At 34.9% G+C, this 22784-nt stretch overlaps 7 protein-coding genes and 1 pseudogene across 10 annotated transcripts; 6 read left to right on the plus strand and 2 right to left on the minus strand.

Annotated features, from left to right (window-relative positions):
* Positions 1 to 56: 56 nt before the first annotated feature.
* On the minus strand, positions 57 to 1422 carry LOC104754723 (uncharacterized). Its single transcript, XM_010476987.3, has 4 exons — positions 1225 to 1422; positions 963 to 1021; positions 672 to 853; positions 57 to 324 (listed from the first exon to the last, which is right to left on the minus strand). Exons 1-4 carry the CDS (start codon positions 1397 to 1399, stop codon positions 252 to 254), a joined length of 489 nt encoding a protein of 162 aa, XP_010475289.1. The 5' UTR covers positions 1400 to 1422; the 3' UTR covers positions 57 to 251.
* Positions 1423 to 1529: 107 nt separating this feature from the next.
* LOC104754724 (uncharacterized) lies at positions 1530 to 2860 on the plus strand. Its single transcript, XM_010476988.3, has 3 exons — positions 1530 to 1822; positions 2271 to 2408; positions 2493 to 2860. The coding sequence occupies exons 1-3, from the start codon at positions 1694 to 1696 to the stop codon at positions 2673 to 2675; spliced, it is 450 nt and encodes a 149-aa protein (XP_010475290.1). The 5' UTR covers positions 1530 to 1693; the 3' UTR covers positions 2676 to 2860.
* A 351-nt stretch (positions 2861 to 3211) lies between these two features.
* Positions 3212 to 4193, plus strand: LOC104754726 (uncharacterized). Its single transcript, XM_010476990.3, has 3 exons — positions 3212 to 3421; positions 3623 to 3760; positions 3854 to 4193. The coding sequence occupies exons 1-3, from the start codon at positions 3293 to 3295 to the stop codon at positions 3992 to 3994; spliced, it is 408 nt and encodes a 135-aa protein (XP_010475292.1). The 5' UTR covers positions 3212 to 3292; the 3' UTR covers positions 3995 to 4193.
* Positions 4194 to 4209: 16 nt separating this feature from the next.
* LOC104754725 (pentatricopeptide repeat-containing protein At1g05750, chloroplastic) lies at positions 4210 to 6137 on the plus strand. Its single transcript, XM_010476989.3, has one exon. It carries the CDS (start codon positions 4210 to 4212, stop codon positions 5719 to 5721), a length of 1512 nt encoding a protein of 503 aa, XP_010475291.1. The 3' UTR covers positions 5722 to 6137.
* Positions 6093 to 7041, minus strand: LOC104754727 (protein RESTRICTED TEV MOVEMENT 1-like). Its single transcript, XM_010476992.3, has 2 exons — positions 6581 to 7041; positions 6093 to 6495 (listed from the first exon to the last, which is right to left on the minus strand). The coding sequence occupies exons 1-2, from the start codon at positions 6797 to 6799 to the stop codon at positions 6187 to 6189; spliced, it is 528 nt and encodes a 175-aa protein (XP_010475294.1). The 5' UTR covers positions 6800 to 7041; the 3' UTR covers positions 6093 to 6186.
* Positions 7042 to 13523: 6482 nt separating this feature from the next.
* Positions 13524 to 13932, plus strand: LOC147923252 (uncharacterized; annotated as a pseudogene).
* A 1567-nt stretch (positions 13933 to 15499) lies between these two features.
* LOC104754728 (vesicle transport protein GOT1) lies at positions 15500 to 17855 on the plus strand. Its single transcript, XM_010476993.3, has 7 exons — positions 15500 to 15662; positions 16256 to 16305; positions 16678 to 16769; positions 16851 to 16931; positions 17015 to 17112; positions 17296 to 17371; positions 17589 to 17855. Exons 2-7 carry the CDS (start codon positions 16278 to 16280, stop codon positions 17619 to 17621), a joined length of 408 nt encoding a protein of 135 aa, XP_010475295.1. The 5' UTR covers positions 15500 to 15662; positions 16256 to 16277; the 3' UTR covers positions 17622 to 17855.
* A 191-nt stretch (positions 17856 to 18046) lies between these two features.
* On the plus strand, positions 18047 to 22467 carry LOC104754730 (uncharacterized). Of its 4 annotated transcripts, none has more exons than XM_010476994.3 (14): positions 18047 to 18598; positions 18769 to 18907; positions 19128 to 19347; positions 19443 to 19543; positions 19681 to 19802; positions 19885 to 19976; positions 20130 to 20235; positions 20448 to 20602; positions 20850 to 20950; positions 21047 to 21168; positions 21257 to 21354; positions 21450 to 21658; positions 21758 to 22133; positions 22224 to 22467. In XM_010476994.3, exons 1-14 carry the CDS (start codon positions 18338 to 18340, stop codon positions 22300 to 22302), a joined length of 2181 nt encoding a protein of 726 aa, XP_010475296.2. In that variant the 5' UTR covers positions 18047 to 18337; the 3' UTR covers positions 22303 to 22467. The 4 variants fall into 4 exon arrangements, with proteins under 4 accessions (XP_010475296.2, XP_087351872.1, XP_087351873.1 ...); XM_087495746.1 differs by having other exon boundaries at positions 18102 to 18598; positions 19885 to 19990; XM_087495747.1 differs by having other exon boundaries at positions 18122 to 18598; positions 19111 to 19347; positions 19885 to 19990.
* Positions 22468 to 22784: the final 317 nt, after the last annotated feature.

Consider the following 22784-nt stretch of genomic DNA (forward strand, 5'->3'; position numbering starts at 1 on the left):
ACAATGAATTTGCTTGTAATTGTACCAAACAGCTACGCACAAAATTGAGATTACCGTTTCACAAGAACATTGAATTAAATACATAACCACTGAGATTGCAAAGGTTCAGAACATACAGACTGTTGATACCGAGGGAAGAAAGATAAGATAAGTCAGTCATAATATGTTTTTAACGACTAGATCACAATGCTTTGGCATATGTAAATGTGACAGGGAAGATCATCATCTTCTTCAGCCCTACAAGGAGAAGACTAACTTGCTGCAGTAGGCTTGACCTTCTCCCTCATATACTGGAGTAGATGTTCGCGTTTCCAGTTGTCGATTCTGCAAAACAAGCAAATCAAGAAACAAATAGGGTCAGCTACAACTTTGGAGGAATGAAGCTCTTTTGCTGATAGAGGGAGGATGGGGCGTAGAACGCATCACTAGTTTGATTTATTCATGCTCCAAAACCAACTTTCATTAGACGTTCGTTAATCATACAGTAGACTGTATCAGAGCACTGAAAGAGTGAGATTTACATCTACACATGAATCTACTATGTTAACATGGGTATATCAGGTCACCATGAAAGTCCTAAATCCGGTCAACTCGAGCTCAACCCAAACTAATATCTAAGAATATTCCAGAGTAATGAGTTGAGCAAAGAGGGGTAGTAAAGCAAATTTTACCTTATTGATTCCTTATGTTCACCAGCTTCATCGAGCATGATCAACTTGGGTGGGGAGTTGAAAATATACTGAACTTTTACGCTAGGGAACTTCTCTTTCTCTTCTTCAATAAAACCAACAATTTCAGGATAGAAAACCAACTTTCTCATACACACCTCTAATATAGCCCCGGAATACGTAACCTGCAGTCGCAAAAATATTGCAAACAAGTAACCATCACTCCCCTTCTCTTCATCTAATCTATTCAGCTTCAGAAAGCATTGAAAAGTACCATGGCTAGTAAGTCATTACCTTGCTCATGGAATCCTCAGAATCATCAGCACAACACTTCAAGCAATCAGATACCAACTCTGCAATTTAATCATAAGATTGATAATTTCAAATTTAGCAATCCCCCTCCTCAAAACAAAACACTATGAAGAGAATGATCTTAGCTCATAAATTCACAAAAACTCAACAAATTCTTCTTTCTTCTTAAAGCTGGAGTCTTTTTCGGGAAAAAAAAAAACAAAACTTGAAGAGATTAAGATCCACGCAATAGAGAGGAACGAACCTTGATCCTTGACGTATTCAGAGAGTGAGTGGCAATCGGAGCAGAGAGCAAGACCTGTAAATCCCAGATCCTCGCATTCCTTAGTGCTGAGCTGCTCTTTTGCTGAGATCGTCGATGCCAAGATCAAAATCATCATCGCCATCATCTTCGCTGAGAATACAACCATCATCTTCATATCTCTCTCTCTGGCTCATCAGCAGATCCAAAGTCTTCGCAGATCCGACGATAATGTAATGTTGTTGTTGCTGCCTTGCTCTATGATCCGATCCGGTCAATTCCGGTTTACGATCTCAGAAACTGAAATAGGAAAAGATCATCTCCGGTTTATTAAATACTAAAACCGAAAAAGTGTTTAACCGACTCGAAAAAAGTATTAAAAACCCCAAATCACATTGACACGCCTGCGACTGCGACCAATCTAAAACCCCCTAAAACCCTAAAAATCAGAATCGCTCCACCGAGAGAGACGATGGATCACATAGCAGCGGCGGAGGAGCAAATTGTAACGGAGAGGATTAAAAGAAAATTCGAAGAAGTTAACGCAGCTGCTCAGTCGCAACTCTCTCCTATTCAAGATCACATCAATTTCACCCTTCAGGTATATATATACATACACCAACATATTGTAGCATTCCCCTGCTTCTCCTGCTTGTAAGTGTGGTGTTGCCTATATGCCTTCGTGTGTTGATTTTGGTTCGGATTAACAGTTCATGAATTTAAAAACAAAAGTAGCTATCTTTAGTAGCCAATTCATAGGTCTGACTGTTTTAGTTAAGTTCTCTTGTGGTGAATCTCTCTTTCCAGTGATGTTTTAACTAAGTTTTCTAAGCTAAATTTTTATACAATCTGTGTAGTTCAATCTTGATAAGAAGCTGTGTCTTCTTGTAGTTCCTGAAAACTGAACCTTGATATAGTTTTGATTACATCTGTTCTGTACAACTATATAAATCAAGTTTTATGAAATTGTGTTGTTTTCATATCAATCTGTTTAGTTGATGGCCTCGTGAATGAATGATTGAAACCCCCGTAATAATGATTGATTGCAGCAAGCATATTTCAAATGTGCGTACGAGTGCTTTGACAGAAGTAGGAAGCAAGAGGAGATAGCCAACTGTGTTGAGCGCTGCAGTCTTCCAGTTGTCAATGCTCAACAGCATTTTGAAGGCGAAATGGCTCAGTTTCAGGTTGATATGATTTTCAAAACTCATAAAGACTGCGTGCTTACTTTTGCTATGTACTGACAAACTTGCAATTGTAATTTGATGCAGGAAAGGATGAACAGATCTCTCATGGTCTGTCAAGACAAATTTGAGGCTGCAAAGCTTCATCAGAACAGGGTTGATGCCGTCAAAGCTATGGAGGGTTGTGTGGACAGATCCATTCAGGATAATCTCGAAACATTGCCTCATATTGTGCAGAGAATGAAGAAGTCATTCTCTATTGTCGACTAATAATAATCCTCTGATGTGAAAAAGGGGCATCTTTACTTTTTGTCTCTTGCTAATCATAGTTATGTCTTTTCATTATCACTCAATAGATAAACACAATGGGTGGTAGGAGTAGGGTATGGTTAAGTTTATCAGACCAAATGCTAAACAGATTGTTTTATATATAAGATTATAAAGATCTTGACCAACAAGCTTTTCACAATATGTGGTACGAGGCATAAACATGTCAAAGAGTCTCAGAAACCGGATCTGTAAATGTTCAACTGAAAGATATTAAAACCAATGTGCTTCGAGCAGGACAAAGAATCCGTAAAGCAAACCCTGTAGTTGTTCTTTCTTTAAAGTTGAGATTCTTAAGAAACGTTGATACCAAAACGTAGAAGCTAATTGCTAGAACCAAAACGTTAGTCATCTTGGTCTTAGTCTCTTAGATAAACCGAACGGAGTAGATAATTTTTGAATCGAACCAACCCGAAACTGCTGATTTTATTCGGTGTCGGTTTATCCTTTAGGGGTGTTTTTGTCTTGTTGGTCGTCGTAGAAACTTGCCTATATATATAAGATAGATGCCTCCAGTTTGAATAGCAGCTAAACCCTTAAAATCTCCAGAGAGAAAGACGATGGATCACAAGGCAGTTGCGGAAGAGCAAATCGTATTGGAGAGGATTAGGAGAAAAATCGAGGACATAAAAGCAGCTGGGCAGTCGCAGCTCTCTCCTATACAAGAACATATCAGTTTCACCCTTCAGGTATATATATATGTATTTTTACGATCATATAGTATATGTTTGCGTAGTAACTTATCCTAATTTTAATAATATGTTCAAGTATTGCTCGATCTTGTAATAAACCAGGTCGTAACAAGAGTTTTATGCAAGTGTATTGTTTTCAGAATATATATTGAGTTTGCCATAAGATTCATGCCCCTTTTGAATAACAATCAATTGCAGCAAGCTTATTTCAAGTGTGCACACGAGTGCTTTGAGAAAAGACGAACGAAAGATGTGACAAATAACTGCGTTGAGCTCTGCCGTGTTCCCGTTGTCAATTCTCAACAACGATTCGATAGCGAGATGGCCAAGTTTCAGGTAAAAATTAAAAGGTCCTTAACTAATTCCATAACTACTCTCCGTTTCTGCCATGTACTGAGAAACTTGCAAATATTTGTTAATTTGATGCAGGAAAGGATGAACAGATCACTCATGGTATGTCAAGACAAATTTGAGGCTGCGAAGCTAGTTAGTAGTATTATCAGGATTGATGCCGTCAAAGATCTTGAGGATTGCGTGACCGATGCTGCGACAACATTACTTGGCAGCTAAGCAAGAAACGTGCTGTGTTAGTTAGGGTTTTTAAGGTTTTTCCTATTTAAAAGTTTACTAATTAGGGTTCTTAATGTCTTCTTATTGATCTTGCCTAATGTAATCTTGAAACCGGATCTGATTTTACCCGGTCTTCTAAATCCAATGTTTGGTTTAATTTGAGATAAAAAGAAAAATAAAATCATAAATAATTAATCCATCACCGTCTCACACGAATGAGTCTCCTTCCCGTCGTCGGAGCTACTTCGCCGGCGCTAGTACCTTTCATCACCCGTAAAAACCACCCCAATCAAAAGATCCAAAAACTTAATCAATCTACCTCCGAAACCATTGTTTCATGGACTTCTCGCATCAATCTCCTCACACGCAATGGTCGGTTAGCGGAGGCAGCGAAGGAATTTACCGATATGAGAGTCGCCGGCGTAGAGCCAAACCACATCACTTTCATCGCTCTACTCTCTGGTTGTGGTGATATTCACTCCGGAAGTGAAGCCTTAGGCGATTTGCTTCATGGATATGCTTGTAAACTTGGTCTCGATAGAACCCATGTCATGGTTGGCACCGCAATTCTCGGGATGTACTCAAAACGCGGTCGTGTTAAGAAGGCTAGATTGGTGTTCGATTACATGGTTGATAAAAACTCGGTTACTTGGAATACAATGATCGATGGGTACATGAGGAGTGGTCAAGTCGATAACGCTGTTAAGTTGTTCGACGAAATGCCTGAACGGGACTTGGTTTCTTGGACAGCTATGATAAATGGGTTTGTTAAGAAAGGGTTTCACGAGGAAGCTTTGGTATGGTTCCGTGAGATGCAGATTTCAGGAGTGAAACCAGATTACGTTGCTATTATTGCTACTCTTAACGCTTGTACAAACCTAGGTGCTCTCTCTTTTGGATTATGGGTACATCGTTATGTGATGAGTCAGGGTTTTAAGAACAATGTCAGGGTTAGTAATTCACTGATTGATTTGTATTGTCGTTGCGGGTGTGTTGAGTTTGCTCGTGAAGTTTTTGACAAGATGGAGAAACGAACTGTAGTTTCATGGAATTCAATCGTTGTTGGTTTTGCTGCTAATGGAAACGCACATGAATCTTTGGTATACTTTAGGAAAATGCAAGATGAATGGTTTAAACCTGACGCAGTCACTTTCACCGGTGCACTTACGGCTTGTAGCCATGTAGGTCTAGTTGAAGAAGGTCTTCGATATTTCCAAACGATGAAAAGGGATTACAGAATCTCGCCTAGGATTGAGCATTATGGATGTTTAGTGGATTTGTATAGCCGGGCTGGGAGATTGGAAGACGCTTTGAAAGTGGTACAGAGCATGCCTATGAAGCCAAATGAAGTTGTGATTGGATCTTTGCTTGCAGCCTGCAGGACTCATGGGAACGATACCGTCTTAGCAGAGAGGTTGGTGAAGCATCTTAGTGAACTGAATGTGAAAAGCCATTCAAATTATGTGATACTTTCGAATATGTATGCGGCTGATGGAAAATGGGAAGGAGCAAGTCAGATGAGGAGGAAGATGAAGGGTCTCGGGTTAAAGAAGCAGCCTGGGTTTAGTTCCATAGAGATTGATGATTGCACGCATGTCTTCATGGCTGGTGACAGTGCCCATGTTGAGACTGCTTATATCCGCGACGTCCTCGAGCTTGTTTCTTCTGATTTGCGATTACAGGGCTGTGTTGTTGAAACCCTTGCTGGTGATCACCTCAGTGATTGAATTCCAGGGACTTTCACATCCCAATTTTTGTTCAAGTCAGATTGGCCAATTACTGAGCTTCATATTATACAGGTGATAATGATTCAAAGTAAGTGACAATGCATCCATTAGCACAAAATGGTTGACCTTATCGTGGTCATAACCTCACTAGCTTGCACCAACCTTCTTGCCAGCCCCTACCTAGAAGTGATCGTTGCATAGGATTGATGCAGTGAAAGATATAGGTACTAAAACATATACAAGACCTGCTAGCTTGAGAGTGTAAATATTCCAACAATTTCATTGTTAATGCATTTTCTAAAGATAGTGTTGTTCTAGGTACATCCGATATTGTTACTGTTGTATTTTAAAGGTTAGATTATCTTTGACGATTATATGTAACACGTATCAATTTTATTCATAGAAGCATTTGCGTAGTGCAGCATGTATCATCGACAGAACACTATTTTGATATACAAACACTTTTCAACCCAAAACAATTTTTGACTCCATTTCCTCTGTATCGATCTTGGGTTGAACTGTTTTAGGCTGGAGATAAACACCGATGTACTGTAGTCCGGAGGCATCGTAAGTCCCATGGAAACCGCCAAACTGAGGAGATTTCCCGAGTTTAAACGCGAACTTTTCGTAGCTGGAACCGGAGGTGCCAAAAGGACCGTACTCACTAGTGTTGGTAGTGAATTTGAGAGATCTTATGTGAGGATTGCTAGCTTCATACTTGTAATACTCTCCACTGATCCCAGTTATGTACTCATGCGGATAGTTGAGCTCTATCTGCTAGGTCCAGATCACAATGCTTTTAGTTATAACCACGTTTTAGTTGGAAAATTAAAGAAGAGTAAACAAAAATCAGACTTACAACGTCAAACATGTTGCCGATAAATGGACCGTGACGGTCGGATAAAACAAGGTTCCCGTCCAGAACGAACTGGAATTGGATAGACATAATACCTCCGAGGCTATGAGAGAGAAAGATCTGAGAGATGAAGCCATCGTGTTTTCCTTCGTCCCAGTTTACAATTGTACTGCTTCTAGCATCATGCTTCCCTACGGGTCCTATCTTCATCTTCCCTTCCATTCTTATATCTAAGCTTTTTGAATGGTTACATACCAAAAGCAGGATTACCTTACCTTAAATACTGTATAGAGAGGAGATATATCATCATAAGTTTAGAAGTCTTAGAATGGAATATTCCTATCCAATCTTGTATGACGACTTCACCAAACAACGATTCATTGATTTCTTTAATTTGTCATTGCTGCTTCCTCTTCGTTTGACGCCTCGGATTGGAATATTCGTTGCTAATCTTGCATGTCTTCATCTAGCAGCAATCTACATTCCTTTCTTTCTTTTGCTTTTTGCAAAAAATTTAGTTAGTTGAAAAGTCAACCTTTGACTTTATTTTCCTCTGTATAGCTAAGTACCGGTTTAAATTGTATTATCAAACCGTTCAAAATTAAATGTTTGTACCGAAGTGGTTTATAAGTAATCTCAGGCCGAGTCTGGGACCGGGTTAACTCGTTAAATGCAACACCTTCCTTGGTCGATCCGCTCCGTTACGTAGCCCTTTACTTGTAAACATAGTGATTTGTGTTGTACATGACATCTGTATGGCCCTGAAAGAACCTTCAGATAAACACAAAAGCCAGACGCTGCATTTCTCTCGCTGAGGCCAAGTATGAAACGAAGAACAGCGCCAAGAATGCAAATTTAGGTTCCATCGAATGGAGCAGGCAGACCCTCCTCGGGTTACCAATATGGATCGTTGTTGTTGTGTTTAAGGTTTTGGTTATTAAAGCTAAAGCAAGCAGCTGAAAATGCCTTTTTGTGTATGATAAACAGAGATAAAAAGCAGGGGACACATAACTTCATTTGAAGCAGAATGAAAGAGCAAATAGGAGCAACATTAAAACTAGACAAGCGCCACCATATCATGCACACAAATAGAGATGACTAAGTTAAAGTACTATAGTCTTTGCTCAAAGCAAATGCATTGAAATAAGTTGGGATAACTGTGATCTGATTCAATAAAAAGCTGGAAGCAATTCCATACAAGAGGAAAAAATTAGGTAAATCTGGGAAAAGAGAGGATCTTCTATCATCAGTACTAGTATATGATGCTAACTAAATAGGTAGCTTTATTTACAATAGTAATAGCCACTTCACGGCAGTGATAAGTCAAAGCTTCCTGTGAACTGAAGTCAATTAAAAGCATCACAGGGAGGACACTAAGAAATTTCCACTGTGACCACAGGATAGAAAGAGAGTATATCGGTAGAGGGCACAATCCTCAATCGTTCTGTCCAACTGCAATGTCTAGAACGCTTCTACAATATGGGCAGCAGGTCTTCCTCCCCCTGAGCACCTTTAAAATGCAATGCCTGTGCAGCACATGTCCACACTGAAACTTTCTGAAAGTTGCGCCAGCGGATATTTTGGTTAGCATCTCTAATGTCTTGTTGGCTGATTTGGTAGAGAACTTTGTTTTTGACCCCCAAATCCTGGATCGAGGCTATCCTTTGTCTCATTTTATTACATTTTATTAATGTCTTTTTTTTTTTACACAACGAGAGTTTACTTATTTAACATAGTTTATCATCCATTTTTTTTTCTTTTGATATTCACTAAATTTTGTATCTTTAAAGAAAGAAATAACATTATAATCACAAAACAATTACAAAAATAGTTGCAAAAAGAAATATACAATTAAAGAAGTAACTATTTTTGTTATCATATAGTAAAAAAATCTCCTTCTTTAATGGGTTTTCTAAACGGTTGTGGAAAGAAATATACAAGTCAAAGGTATCTATATATACATTTTTGAAGTACATTTTGGGTTCTACCCTTTTAGTTTAGCTTATTTACATTATTAGTTTGCAATATTGGTCCCTAAACAATTGCACAAGAAAACAATAAGTAAAATATGGAAAATAAAAATCGATTACATTAATAATTTGATTATAATTTCCTTCAAAAATCGAAAAAAATCAATCGAATTTCTTGTGCATTTCGATTGGTTTATAGTTTCCTATAATATCTCCACTTTATTGCTATTGTTATTGCTATTTTCCAAATAAAATTCCATTAAAATCGGAAACTATTTTTAATATTTCATGCTATCACAATAACATTAATTAGGATCAGACATTTCCTAAATCATTTGTAGGAATAACTATATTAATACATAAATTTTTTGTAAACTTTCCCTTAACTATATATGTGTATCATTCATGATTGAGCGATTTCTTTATGTTCCAAATTTGTATATGAGATTTTTTACTTGACCTCCAAAATATTCTCAAACCAACTCATCTATAAATAACAATCTATAATCAGAGGAATACGAAATATGTTTCAAGTTTTAAATGGAGTAGTGACAGAATCTGAGATGAGAGTCAATAAAAAGTCTGTCTTACAATATATGTGATCCTTAACCTTAAGGTTTATGGAGTCAAACTCCTTGGTACCTCCAAGGCTGCTTCTCTAATCTCCCTTCTCTTTTTGTACTTTACTGATAATTTTTGTTTAAAAATTATTGTTGACCCTTTGTGTAATACATGTTTGTCTACAATTATTTTGCATTTATGGTTGTAGATACATTGAGACAATATTCTAGAGAGTGAACAAGAAATATTTTGTGATACTTCTTATTGTATGCTATGATGTTATTGACTTAATATTCTAATCAATTTTTTTTAACCGTTTCTTCTTATTATATGTTGTTGTATATTTTCATTTATTTTTATAAATTTATATTAAAATTATGTGGAAACCTTAATAAATTCTTAAAATAATTTTGATTTTTTAAATCTCAGGAATCATATTTTCAAAACAAGTTAATTTCCTTCTGAGGCAAAGGAGAAGATGACTGTAATTTAAGATGATTGTAATTTCTCAACTTAGTATTCATTTTTATCAGTTTATTTGGTATTTTCTATATAATCTTTAATTTAATGGGTTGAATTGTACATTTTTGGGATTTGGTCTAATAAATTGTAAATTAATATATAACACAATAAAATTACATTTTCTCCAACGAATTAAATCTTTTATATATACATTTTAAAGTATATTTTGTATTATACCCTTGAAGTTTAATTTATTTAAAAATTAATTTACATAATTGATCCCCAAAAAATTGCACAAAAAAAAAAGTAAAATATGGAAATCAAAATCGGTTATCTTCGTAATATAAAAAAATCGGAGAAATCATTTATTTTTCTAAGATATCTCTACTAAAATGATTTCTATTTCCTAAACCAATTTTGGTTTATACTTACACAATCTTTACATTTAACAATGTATTCCTAAAATATCTCTAAAATATCTTTTCTGTCTTACTTTAAAATTAAAATATCTCAATTTTATCTTAAAAATCAAACAATCTTATCTTCTACGTAATCGATTTCAAATTTATTAAAATTATAATTTTTATAATTTTCTATACTTAAAGCAAATAGAATTCCAAATGAAAATTATAATTTTTATTTACTTAAAGCAAGTATAATAACAAATATCTCAATGTTATTACATAAAACTAAAAAAATATAATTTTATATTTTATCCAACATATTTTTTTATTAGTTATAGAAAACCTGAAAAAAAACATAATCTCACGCTGTATAGCGGGTTAAAATTTAGAGAAATAATTAATTAAGTACTCAAAAGTTTACTGTCATAATATTACACACTTTATCAATATTAAAATATTGGACATATCTATTAAATTGATTAAATTATGATTATGTAAAACAACAAGTTATCATACGGTATACTGCGGGTTAAATCCTAAAATTAAAAATTAAAATACAATTATATAATGTTAAACCCTAATCGTAACAAAAGGTCTAACAAACAAATACAAATTATATTTTTAATTATAAAAAAAATTATCCCGCGGTGTACCGCGGGTTAAAATCTAGTCTATATATATAAAGTTAACTTTTCTCACTTCTCTTTCTTCCACATCAACATCCATTTAATCAATTTTTTTTGCATAAAAAATACTATTTTTAATATTCATTCATTGCATATTTATTACTTATAATTAATAATAGTAAAAAATAAAGAAAAACGAATTAACTAAAATTAATTAAATTTTAAAATAGTATAAACAATAATATAATTTTTGCAATTAACTAAAGAAAATATGTGTAATTAACTAAGGAAAATATATGCAATTAATAAGGAAAATATTTGCAATTTAATTGCAATTATTATTTATTATAATCATATAGTAAAAAGAAATTTAGAAATCCGGTTTATATACAAAGAAATTGTATTGCAAGATGGAGTGTGTGAACTCTAAATCCGGTTTTAAAAAAAATAAATGAAATAAAAATAATATTTTGAATATAACTAAAAATTTCACATATTTTCTTATATCCGCGTTAATACGCGGGCCTAATCTAGTCATATTATATAATTAAGCGTTTATACCCCTCCAATCGATTCACCCAAGACATATGAGCACTTTTTACTCATAGTATAAATGAATTACATATATGCTTCCATGATCCGAACAATATAGTTATAATAATAGTAATATTTGTTTAAATTTATGTCGTTTCCACCTGATCTGAAACCTTATTTTATATCTGCTCACACATGTGTTAGAATTAAAATTTAAAATAGCGGAAACTTAATCACCATCACATGAAATTATAATAGTATTTTTGGAACACTTTTTGTTCAAAATATATTTTTGGAAACATTTACTATTGAATGTCATTAAATATTCAAAAAAGTTTAGTTAACACTCTCTACTATTTTTATAATTAAACACAATTAAAATATTTTAAATATTCATGTATATAATATTCTACAGTTAATATATAAATTTAGAATATTTATTTCAGACGACGGAGTGACTGCCATTCGTGACGACCCTCCTCTCTTAGAAAACGACGCCGATTCTGCTGGAATAAACGCCGAAGTCGCTCGTGTCGGAGGTGACGGCGGATAGCTTTGCGGTGTTCTCTCGTGGATCCTCACTTGCGGCGGTGAGGTCCGAAAAATGTGTCGTCCTCTCCATTACAAAAATTGTTTTGAGCTGGTCCTATAAATCTGATTAGGTTTTGTGTGCGTCTGTCGTCTAGATTTTTTCTTCCAGATTTTTAGCATAAACAGTTACTATCAGACTTTGTGTAGCAATCTATTTGTTTTGACTCTTCAATATGTCTATTAAAATTACTTATAGTATATACATACTGTATGGGTCGTTTCAACTATCTGTAAACAATTTTTTTTTTTAAGTTCCATTATTTTACCTTAATTTTGTTAATATAATAGAGTTTTTTTTTCCATTATTCATGTCTTATATTTCAATGTAAATTAAGACCATGTGCATTGGACATATCTGAATGGATTTCTCATTAACTAAATAATATTATTGCCTTCGGATTCTTCCCTGTAAAGTTAGTTTGACCAAATAAGCAATAAAAGTAAATCATGAAAGCATTTCATCTTATAATTTGTGGTTTGTTAGCAGTTTTTACTTGATTGCCTTTTTTATGTCCTCGTATGTTGCTGGCTTGCTGCATTCTCAAGTCTTACGGTGAGATCAACAATTGAGACAGCAATGATTGGAACAAAGAATGCAATTCCGGTCAATTTTCCATTGAGGGATGGTAGCACTCTCCCAACATCTCAGTTGAGAGTACTTAAGATTTAATCTCAAAAATCTCTACTATAATAAATAATTCAGTGTATAATTTAAGATCTGTTTTCTTCGTCAGAAAAAAAAAAAAAAAAAAAAAACCAAAATCCTTAAGAACCTGACCCCAAAAAATCCGATTTGGGTTTAATATGGGTGTGAATATTCCCGAATTATTGTATTGGATTTTATGTTGTCAAACATGTGGGTTCAAATCCGGATTCGGTTTAGGATATTTTCTGATACCCATAGTATATGAGAGCCATAAAACCCAAACATATAAAAAGTATCCAAAGTGACATTTCAATCTTCATAGTTCATATAAACCAATTACTCAAAATAATAATTATAAATTCCCTTTATAATAAAACGGAAATACATAACATTGTTTTGTAGACTATATAATTTTAATAAATTGGTTACAAAGAGGTTATAGATTAATTGATGTATTAATTGGTTACAAGTTAAATAGTGAGTACAAACTTAATTTATTTTTGAAATATTTTATTACTAGAGCACGTTGTTTTCAAAAATCTTAAAGAAAATATTTTAAAGAGTAATTTTTGTACGTATGATTTAAAAGATTTTTAATTTTCTTTAAAAAATTGTTACAAAATATGTAACAGGTTATAAAATTTAATAAAATGACAAAGTTCATACTCATGGTGACTAATTTGAATTGATATATGTGGTTTATATTTGAACTAATTTGCTTTAGTAGTATATTTATCTATAGGATCGTAGATTATATATTTTTGCTTTAGTAGTATATAACTGGATTCACCAAAATCATGTAATGCACTTGTGGTAGAGAGAGGCTGTTAGAATCTACATGAGACCACTTTGTGAGAGGAGTTTGAGAAGGAGCTTCCTTCTTTCAAAGTGAGCAAATATTTGTTACCTCTACATACATTAGTTTCTGTGGAAGCTTTTCTCATGATCATGAAAGCAGTTAAATTGGGCCCTTTGAGTTTGATGGTGGTAGTACTTTTCTAGTAACAAGTACACTCTCCTACCTTTTTGACGATCTTCACATGCATTGTAGAATGTAGCGGCTTGTTGCTTGTTGTTCCTATGGTGTCGTGTGTCCAACAAAGTTGTATGTAATATTTGCCTAGCTGGTAGTGTTATTATAAGTTGACCTCAATGCTCATTACTAGTGTTTTTGTTTTAACTCCGGTTAAATTAATCTCGGACAGGCTCAACGACATTGTCTCTCCTCATTCTCTAACCCTCCTGAGTGGATTTCTTGCTGAGGTATCAGTAAACATAGTGATTGTGTTGTACATCGATCTGTATGGCCCTGAAAGAACCTTCAGATAAACTCAAGCCAGACGCTGCATTCCTCGCTGAGGCCAAAGATAGTGTGAGCAAATTGACAAAGGGAGCCACAAGCAATGATGATCCAGCACTCAAGAAACAAGATTGTCCAAGTTTGAAACGAAGAACAGGGCCAAGAATGCAATTTAGGTTTGATCGAATGGAGCAGGCAGACCCTCGGGTTACCAATATGGATCGTTGTTGTTGTGTTTGTACCATGGAGAAAATGATGTGACGTTTTGAGGTTTAGTTTTTGGTTATTAAGCTAAAGCAAGCAGCGAAAAATGCCTTTTGTGTATGATATAAACAGAGACAAAAGCTTAATGCTAATTAGCCCAAACTTATAAACATTATTGACTTATATTCATACTATATACTTTCTCTTATATTCTTGAAAGAAACTAAAAAAAAAAATCAATTTAAGGAAAAAGAAACTAACTGTTATAAAATTTGTAAGTCACAGAATATAAACAAAACTAGGTGATACCCGTGCTACAGCACGGGATTATATATTTTGTTAGTTATTTTTTTTAGTAATTTGTATTTTTGTAATATAGTTTTTTATTTTGATTTATTTTCTTTATTTATATAGTGTTTATTTGTATATTTGGGGTTATACAGTAAATTGGAAATCCTAATAGAGTAAGTAGTTTGTAAAATGTAGTTTTTCACGGAAACACACACCACAATAGTAGATAGTACGTAGTTTTGTAAGAGAATAGACACTCTGCAATATCAGATAGTAGTTTTGTAAGAGGATAGACACACTCTGCTTCCATGGTTTAATTTATAGTTTGATAAAAACACATGTTTTAACGGATTTAACTCAAAAAAATTTTATATTTTAAATTTTTAAGAATTAAAATATTAATATTACTTAAATATTTTATAGACTTTAAATATATTATAATATTTTAAACTTTCGACGGAGTTCAAATATTTATAATAATTTAATCATTCTATAAAAATTTAAATATTTATAATATCTTAAACATTTTTTAAAAACGTAAATATATTATAATATATTATAATATGTTTACTTTTTAAAAGTTTAAATATTTTCAAATATAGAAGCAAATTAAACTATTAAATTTGGATACCTGATAAATCAAGCTTCCTGCTCATTTATACTCTAAACATTTTAGTCACATATTTATAGTGATTATGAACCATATTCCAAAATATTTAGTCGATGTGGGATATACAGTACACTTTTTCTGTAAATTAGTTTACAACTTTACATGTATATAATTTCTGCGTTTTTAATTCTTTCTATCTATACTACTCACAATTAATTACTATAGTTTTGTTAAGGAAATATTATAATATCGGAAATCAAGCAATTTAGTCAGATTTGGTAACTTGAATATTCGTTTTAAAGATTTTAACTGAATCACTAAATATTCCTTTTAAAAGATTATCTATTAAGATCAATCTCGGTAATTAAGGAAATATCCGAATTTTTGGTAATTAAAATTTATGGTTTTCATTTAAATACCTTAAAGGAAAATGAAATCAGAGTGTTTGCCTATAACGAATAACTCTGTTTGGGATCTTAAATAACTAATCTTGAATGAAATAATATACTGGATCCGAAAAATATTATTCTGAAGTACAAACAGATCCGCGGTTTTTTTTCCTTCTGTAGTCGGATATGTAAGGATCCGCGTCCCGACCCGGCAATTTTTTAAGTGATCGACCGAGGGTATTTTCGTCATTTAAAGAAACGAAACTATAGGTTAATTAGATTAAATTTTGTAATTCTCTAATATTTTTAATGAAAAACCTACTAAAACCAAGTCATGGTCCAGAGTAACTTCTGCTTTAATAGTATAGATAAATAGGTATAAAATATCAATTTTATGAAAAAAAAAAAAAAAAAAATTGCAGAGAAGCGGGTCTCGTAGTTTTCTTCGGAAGGTGTCAAAGAATCGCCAGATCCTCCTAGCTTCTTCGCCCACTACGGTAAACTCTCTCTCTATCATCTCTCTTCTTCTCTGTTTTGAATTCGAGATTCGAACTCGAAGATTACGTTTTGGAGTACTGTAATCTTTCGGGGGGTTTCGTCTTCTATACCAGAAAAAAAGTGAAAGATTGCAAATTTATGCTGCAATTACATAGAAAGAGGATTTCCACTGAACTTGTTCTTCTTCTTAATGCGAAATTGATCTTTGATTGGTGGTGAGACGATGATCTTGGTGTCTTCTTGAGCTTAATTTGGGTTGACACCAGTTTACTTTTTTTTATTACACGGAAAGGGGAAACTAGATTTAATGATCAATCCTCTAAAGTCTCTAGATAAGAAGAAAATTGAAACTTTTTCAACTGTTATGTCTCTCTGCCTTGGGATATGATCATCACAGGTCAAAATTTATGTTCTTGAACGAGTCTCAGTTGTTTTCGCTTCTCACTAAAGATTGTTGGAATTTTCTGTGGACATGTTTCTAGATATAAGCTTTTTATCTACATCTTTTGAAGCTTTTTTCTAAGCTTTGCTTACCTCAAAACTAATTTGACTTAGCTTATGCTGAATGGTGTCTTTTTTCTCTGGCTAACAGATCTCAGACTCCACTTACCAAGATGGTGTACGAAATAACTGAGCAGAAAAGTAATAGTTTCTTCACAAATATGCTTTTGCAGCCACTGTTTAACTGTGCTGTTTCTGTGTTAGAACTCTTTTGGCACCCGATTAAGTTATTTGTTAGCATTTTTTTAGTGTGGTGTCTGTGGTATAAGTCGTTCACCTCTATTTTTCTTGATTTGTAAACATTACTGAACAGATGAAGGTAGAAATTGGTGTAGCTTTCTTTAAAGACAGTGTTATATGATTTATATCAGTAATAGAAAGCACAAACATGATAAAGTAGGTGTTCATTCCTTAACATGTTTTTTAAGATTCTAACATCTTCTGTGAATACCTCTTACTGATTTTACTTCAATATTCTTTGGCTCATGGCATCCATTTCTTGAATTTTTGCAGAAGTTGGGTTGGGACTCATTGGCTTTGGTTTATCCTTTACATTTCTCGGTGTCATCTTGTACTTTGACAGAGGTTTGCTCGCTTTAGGAAACGTGAGAATTTACTTAATTCTCTTTAAACATCAGTCTACAGAAGGGTCCAACATTTGAATCTCATTTGGCTTTTGTCTTCAGTTGTTCTGGTTGATAGGTGTTGGCCTTTTACTTGGTTGGCAGTCGACTTATAGACTATTTACCAACGTTAATAACTTGAGGGTATGCTAATCTCTGTTAATTGTTTCTCTTGATGAACCTTTCATTCATAGTGACATATCAATTTGGTTACTTCCTTCTTGCAGGGCACTGTCTGTTTCGTCCTTGGACTCTTTCTTATATTTGTACGTTGGCCCATAGTCGGCATAGTCTTGGAGATATACGGTGTTATTGTTCTATTCGGGTGAGAGCACACTGTTTATTATTGAAAATCTTATATCAAGGCAGCTGAAATATGAGCAACCAATAAACCACACAAGAATCGTTGCTTACAGATTTGATTATGGTTGTACTTCATTCAGCATCTTGCTTGAATGATTAGTTTGTTACTGTATCTAACTAGATACACATTTTACTATCTTTGCAGAGGATTTTGGTCAACGGTAAAGGCATTCCTTTCCCAGATTCCATTTGTTGGATGGATAATACAGTATCCTCTCATGGTAAGTAATCCTCAACAATACTTCCATTGTCCTCTAGTGCTCCTTCCTTTTGCTTTTCAAACATTCATAGCTTTCTGTCACGGCCTTGTTCTCGAAAAACATCTTTTTCCCCTGCATTGACTCATCCCGTCCCTTGTGGTAGCTAAGTTAGCCTCTCTCTCGGAAATGGATAGAGCCAGCTGATAGTCCCTTGATATGGAATGATCTGTTTTTGCAGGTTATTGAGCAACTTGTAAGAGGTTCTCGTTGATACAGATCCATCTCAATCTCAAGGCTCTTCAGCCTCCTCTCTAGAATTCCAAAACAACTGCTGCTTACTTTTTTTTGCTTCTTCTTGTAGAAACAGCAACACATAAATTTTGCTTTCTTCTTCTTTTTTTGAGACCAAGACAGAGACTTTGCTCTGTTTTTTATCTTTTAACCTTTTGCTCTGTTTCACTTTTAACTTTTTTTGCTTTATCATATCCCAAAAGTAGTTTAAAAATGTTTCACCTTTGCAACTATATAATATAACTCCAATCTTTGTGCCAAGTTGTCAACTTAATCTTTAAAAAGTGTTTATCTTTCGTTGCCAACTCAAATCTTGATTTATGTAACGTGGGAATAATAATAATTAAGTAGTTTGGTTACGAATCAACGGCAGATTTAAATAGAGCTTTTTATAATAAATAAAGTGTTTTATTTCTTTTTGTTTTTATTTCGTACGGACAAAAAGCTTTTCTTAAAAAGTGACAGCCAAAGAACAAATTTGTTGTTTTGAGGATCAGACAGACAGACATATATATTCGTCAGAGATCGAGTGCGGGTTTTTTTTTTTCTTTTTCTCGGAGAGATGTCTTTGTCTCTTCGTGATTTCGTGGTCGGCGAGACATTGACCTAGACCCGCTTAATAATCTCCGATTACTACGATCAACAAAACCCAGAGGGGACACATTAAACCGAACCACCATCATCGCTAGGCAAATCATGTGGATTTCGAGGCTGAGGAGAGTTAGGAGAACGATTATGGTTCTGGGCGTTGCCAATTTCGTCGTGATTGTCTTCGGCGGTGTTCTTACTCTCGTTTCTGAGTCCGGTTGCGACAGCGCCGGACAACTATTTCCCCTCTATGCCGTTTGTTTAGCCGCCGCCGTCAAACTCGCCGCCATGGTTAAGGTCGGTACTACTCAAGAACTCATGGCTATGACAATCATGGATTCTCCTACTCAGAACAGCCTCCAAAGAAAGGTGCTTTTCACTGTCTCTCTCTCTCTCTCAATTGTGAATTTCTCCTTTTATAAAAAAATAGAGTCTTTCAAGGATGTCATGAGAATCGAGTTCTGAGATTTTGTATTTCCTTCTTGGTTTGTGGAGTCTGTTATGAAACGGTTGTTATATTTCTTATTTGGGATATGCAGTTGAAGTATAAGACGTGGCTTTGGTGGACTCGGTTTGCAATGGTAATTACTGTACTGCAATTTATAGGTGCAACTTACCTTATGTTCCGTGTGGCCAAATATGTTTCCCGTGATGGATTGCCAAGGGATTGCGTTTTAGGTAACTACTTGGACAAGTTAAAAATTGATTTGTTTGTTGTCTAAAAGTCAACTACTTGGCACAAGTTCAAAATTTCCATGTATATTATTTGATGGGGTTGAACATTTAGCATATCTGTTTACGTTGTAGCTTTATTTTGTAGTTCAGCTACCTAGCATTTTTGCCATATCTATGCACTTTTTCTTGCTTAAGAATCTGTTTAGTAACTTCCTTTGCTCAGGGTTATATCAAGATACACGTGGGTGGAAGCAAACGCTGGAGGTTGCCTTCTTGATCACAGTTTGCTTTGTTGCGCTGGCACAATGCTTTACTGGATCAGATATATTGCAATGGCGGTCTTTCTACGCAACACAAGATGATGCCTGGAAAGCTCACTATCAGGAGGTATTTGACCATGGAATTCGTGAAGTTTTGTGCTGTCTGGGACGTCGTGAATATATGTATATTCCTTTTGCCTGATTCTTCTGGAAACTTATTTCCTGTTTATAGCAAGTTCACTAGTTCAGACTCTTAGAAAATTGATTGTCTACTTCAGGGGTGTTATCGAGGAGGACGAAGTGTGTTCCGTTGCAAGACTATTAGGTGACCTTGTTTCATATCGTGCATCGGGCACTGGCCATTTGGAATTTTTGGCAGGTTAAGATCTAAAACTTTAATTGACTGTTGTATCTAAGTTATGGTTTATACTTTGTGCTGTGGTCTCTTGTCTCTACTTTTCATTCTATGTGATCTCAATGTGTGAACCTTATCTAACTAATCTTTTGTCTATTCAGGCCTTGCTCTGCTACAGCATAATAGCCAGTATCCTGAATCATACGAGGACTGTATGGAAGCTCCAGCATTTCATCTTCAGGAGGCTGCTATGTTGCATAAATTTGCAGAAGCTGCTTATACTGTATGTTTGAACAACACAGGCTCCAAATCTCTTTTCTTTAAAACGGTAGATATCTCTAACCTGCGAGTGTGGCATTGTGCAGGGACCACTGCTTGATGTTGGGAGAAATCCTGCCTTATTTTTATGCACATGGATTTGTAGACAAGGGATTTTAACACCTTGGAGCCGTAAATGGTATATTATACCTGGTTAGCTCGTTTGAATAAACTCAACTTGTTTCTTTGAAGTTTACTGTTTCCAATTTCCATACTTTTCCCTTGTGACTGATCTTGATATAAGAAAAATTCGTATGTTCAATGTAAGAAACTTCCTTGCAATTATTTGCAGGCGGCCTAAACTTGATGGTGATAATTGGTGGCGAGGTCATGCAGCTGCCTTCCTTAAGTTTATAAATTTTCCTGCTCATGTTCTTCGACGAGGTCGAATTTGTAGGGTAAGCTTGTTCCCTTTCATTCTCTTTTCCAAAACCCACGACCAAAGTAAGCCAAAGCAGATTGTATGCCTTGTTTTATCATATGGTCTGACACAATCAATGGAAATGGATCAACTGTAGATTTGTTATTTTTGTCGAAGTTGTTTGATATGTTTTGGCATCAGTCATCAGAATCGTTCTCATAAATTCATGTAATTATTCTGGTGTGGCAGGAGAAGTGTAAAGCAACATACTTCGTTGTAGTCTTACATTATCTTAGATGTGTTGTAATTGCTGTTCGAGGAACTGAGACTGCTGAAGACCTCATAACTGATGGTTTAGGCCGTGCGTGTTCACTAACTGCTGAAGACTTGGATGGGCTACCAAAGTCAGTCTCTATCTCTTTCTTATTAGAAATTATAACTCTGCTTTTGAGTTTAGATTCAAAATAAAATGCTTATGGTTTCACAACTTAACTGATTATTAGTTGATGTTATCTGAAATATCTGATGTTTTCAAGTCATGTATGCTCTCTCGTTCTTCTTATTTATGTTGAGATCCCACTACTCTGCGTCTCTGCGTCCCATCAGGAGTAATGGTTCTCTTGTCTGCTGTTTCATGTGTTGATCTGTCAGTCATATACATGGTATGGATCCATCTCGTAAACACTACGGACATTCGGGAATAGTAGAGGCTGCAAGAGATCTATTTATGCAAGTAGAAGGAGACCCCGGAGGTAAGAGTTAAGCTATAACTATAAGTGTGTTACTTGGTGCTGTACCTTTGCATGATACATGCTTCTCTAAAAGCTAATATACAAACGACTATGCAGAGTCCGGATCAATTGGGTTCTTGTCCTCATTGATTGGTGATGGGTGTGAGTGTGATGGCTACAGCATTCGCATTGTTGGGCATTCTTTAGGAGGTGCTATCGCCTCATTACTGGGTATCAGAGTATGTTTTCTATTCATAAAAAGTTACATACCGTTCTTTAGCTCATCTTTCATTACTGATATTTTCCTTTCTTTTTTTTGGCGGGTAGCTTCGTTGCAGATTCCCTAATCTATATGTATATGCCTATGGACCCCTCCCATGTGTAGATTCAGAGGTAGCAGATGCATGTTCAGAATTTGTTACAAGGTAGATTTTTGAGCCATGCTGATTTAATGGTTTAGATTCTTTTGTTTAAAATGATTTAGACTAATCTTTTAGGCCCTTGATGCAATTCTTAACAGCATTGTACTCCATAACGAGTTCTCATCAAGACTTTCTTATGGATCAATCCGCCGGCTCCAAGTAGCAGCAATCAAAGTACTGTCTCAAGACCCAAAAGCTGATACAGCACTCATTTTCAGACTCGCACGCCGGTTTTTGTCTGCGAGCAAACACCAAAGAGAAAATGTAGAAGAGAAAACTTCTGAAGAACCAATGCTATCAACAAGTGGTAACAACTTTAAAGTCTCACTCTGACACTCATTCTCTTTAGTTATCCATCAAGAGAGATTATTACTTAATGACTTCTTCTTGTTTTTCTTGGTGTAAGTTAATGAGTCACCGGAAAGCCTGCAACAACAAGATCAAATTTATCCAATATGGGAAGAAGCTGAAGCGGAAATGCAGCAAGATGTCGAAGAGTTCATAAACCCGTTTCACGATATGGCCTCAGTGGATAATCCCGTGTCTCAGTTTATGGAAACAGTCCCAACAAGAGAAGATGATGATGATGAAGCTCCCGAGATGTTCTTGCCCGGTTTAGTCCTTCATATTGTACCCGAAGGAAACAACATGAGTGTGCCGATATGGCGAGGATGGCCAATTTGTGATGTGACTGATGGTTACAAAGCTTATGTTGCAAACAGAGAGAGCTTCAAAGAACTTATGGTTTCTCCATCAATGTTCCTTGATCATCTTCCTTGGAGGTAACTCTTTCTAATTCACAACTTTGATTTTTTAGTCGAACTCTCTGATTCTTAGCTACTCATATTATTATTATTTTTTGTTAACTTCAGATGTAGACACGCGCTGCAGAAGGTTCTAGAATCTCGAAATCTCTTCTTCGATCTGACAAGTGAACCTGATATAGTATGACAAACAGGCTTCTCTAAACTTCGATTAAACAACACAATGTGCATATGTTTCTACTGATACAAGTTGTATCATACAACAAACAACTGAACATAATGTAAGAACTTTTTCATTTATCTTCAAAATGAAACTGGTCTTCTGGAGGCCACTAAGAATCTCCAGGTGCTAGGAGAAAGGATCGAACCTTTGACTTGTTAGGAAAATTTATAGATGTAGATTAGTGTTTTGTCGGCTGGTCGTTACTGTGGAAATGTTTTCAAATTTAGATTGTTTACTTTTGTAGCAAGTTACATAGCTTTTTTTTTTTTTTTTTTAAAAGTTACAGAATCAAATTTTAGAATCCTCACTGCAGCTTCCTTGAATATGAAGACTTGTCTCTCAATTCTTTAAAAGTATGGAAAAGATGAATAGTATAAACCTCGAACCAAATTTGGCTGCAAACACTTCCAAGTTACACGAACAAAAAGAGACAAACATGAGAAAAG

This window comes from Camelina sativa, chromosome 17 (assembly GCF_030686135.1).
Source record: "Camelina sativa cultivar CO46 ecotype springtype chromosome 17, ASM3068613v1".
Lineage (NCBI taxonomy): Eukaryota > Viridiplantae > Streptophyta > Magnoliopsida > Brassicales > Brassicaceae > Camelina > Camelina sativa.

Excerpts from the sequence above, each read along its gene's own strand:
- LOC104754723 (XM_010476987.3), bottom strand. The coding sequence starts at position 1,399 with ATGAAGATGATGGTTGTATTCTCAGCGAAGATGATGGCGATGATGATT. Across the intron at positions 1,022-1,224 it reads TGAATACGTCAAGGATCAAG|AGTTGGTATCTGATTGCTTG; the intron begins GTTCGTTCCTCT and ends ATTAAATTGCAG. Across the intron at positions 325-671 it reads GAACATAAGGAATCAATAAG|AATCGACAACTGGAAACGCG; the intron begins GTAAAATTTGCT and ends CTTGTTTTGCAG.
- LOC104754726 (XM_010476990.3), top strand. The coding sequence starts at position 3,293 with ATGGATCACAAGGCAGTTGCGGAAGAGCAAATCGTATTGGAGAGGATT. Across the intron at positions 3,422-3,622 it reads ATATCAGTTTCACCCTTCAG|CAAGCTTATTTCAAGTGTGC; the intron begins GTATATATATAT and ends AATCAATTGCAG. Across the intron at positions 3,761-3,853 it reads GCGAGATGGCCAAGTTTCAG|GAAAGGATGAACAGATCACT; the intron begins GTAAAAATTAAA and ends AATTTGATGCAG.
- LOC104754730 (XM_010476994.3), top strand. The coding sequence starts at position 18,338 with ATGTGGATTTCGAGGCTGAGGAGAGTTAGGAGAACGATTATGGTTCTG. Across the intron at positions 18,599-18,768 it reads AGAACAGCCTCCAAAGAAAG|TTGAAGTATAAGACGTGGCT; the intron begins GTGCTTTTCACT and ends TGGGATATGCAG. Across the intron at positions 22,134-22,223 it reads CTTGATCATCTTCCTTGGAG|ATGTAGACACGCGCTGCAGA; the intron begins GTAACTCTTTCT and ends TGTTAACTTCAG.
- LOC104754727 (XM_010476992.3), bottom strand. The coding sequence starts at position 6,799 with ATGGAAGGGAAGATGAAGATAGGACCCGTAGGGAAGCATGATGCTAGA. Across the intron at positions 6,496-6,580 it reads TCGGCAACATGTTTGACGTT|ATAGAGCTCAACTATCCGCA; the intron begins GTAAGTCTGATT and ends TGGACCTAGCAG.
- LOC104754728 (XM_010476993.3), top strand. The coding sequence starts at position 16,278 with ATGGTGTACGAAATAACTGAGCAGAAAA. Across the intron at positions 16,770-16,850 it reads GTTTGCTCGCTTTAGGAAAC|TTGTTCTGGTTGATAGGTGT; the intron begins GTGAGAATTTAC and ends TTTTGTCTTCAG. Across the intron at positions 16,932-17,014 it reads CCAACGTTAATAACTTGAGG|GGCACTGTCTGTTTCGTCCT; the intron begins GTATGCTAATCT and ends TCCTTCTTGCAG.
- LOC104754725 (XM_010476989.3), top strand. The coding sequence starts at position 4,210 with ATGAGTCTCCTTCCCGTCGTCGGAGCTACTTCGCCGGCGCTAGTACCT.
- LOC104754724 (XM_010476988.3), top strand. The coding sequence starts at position 1,694 with ATGGATCACATAGCAGCGGCGGAGGAGCAAATTGTAACGGAGAGGATT. Across the intron at positions 1,823-2,270 it reads ACATCAATTTCACCCTTCAG|CAAGCATATTTCAAATGTGC; the intron begins GTATATATATAC and ends GATTGATTGCAG. Across the intron at positions 2,409-2,492 it reads GCGAAATGGCTCAGTTTCAG|GAAAGGATGAACAGATCTCT; the intron begins GTTGATATGATT and ends AATTTGATGCAG.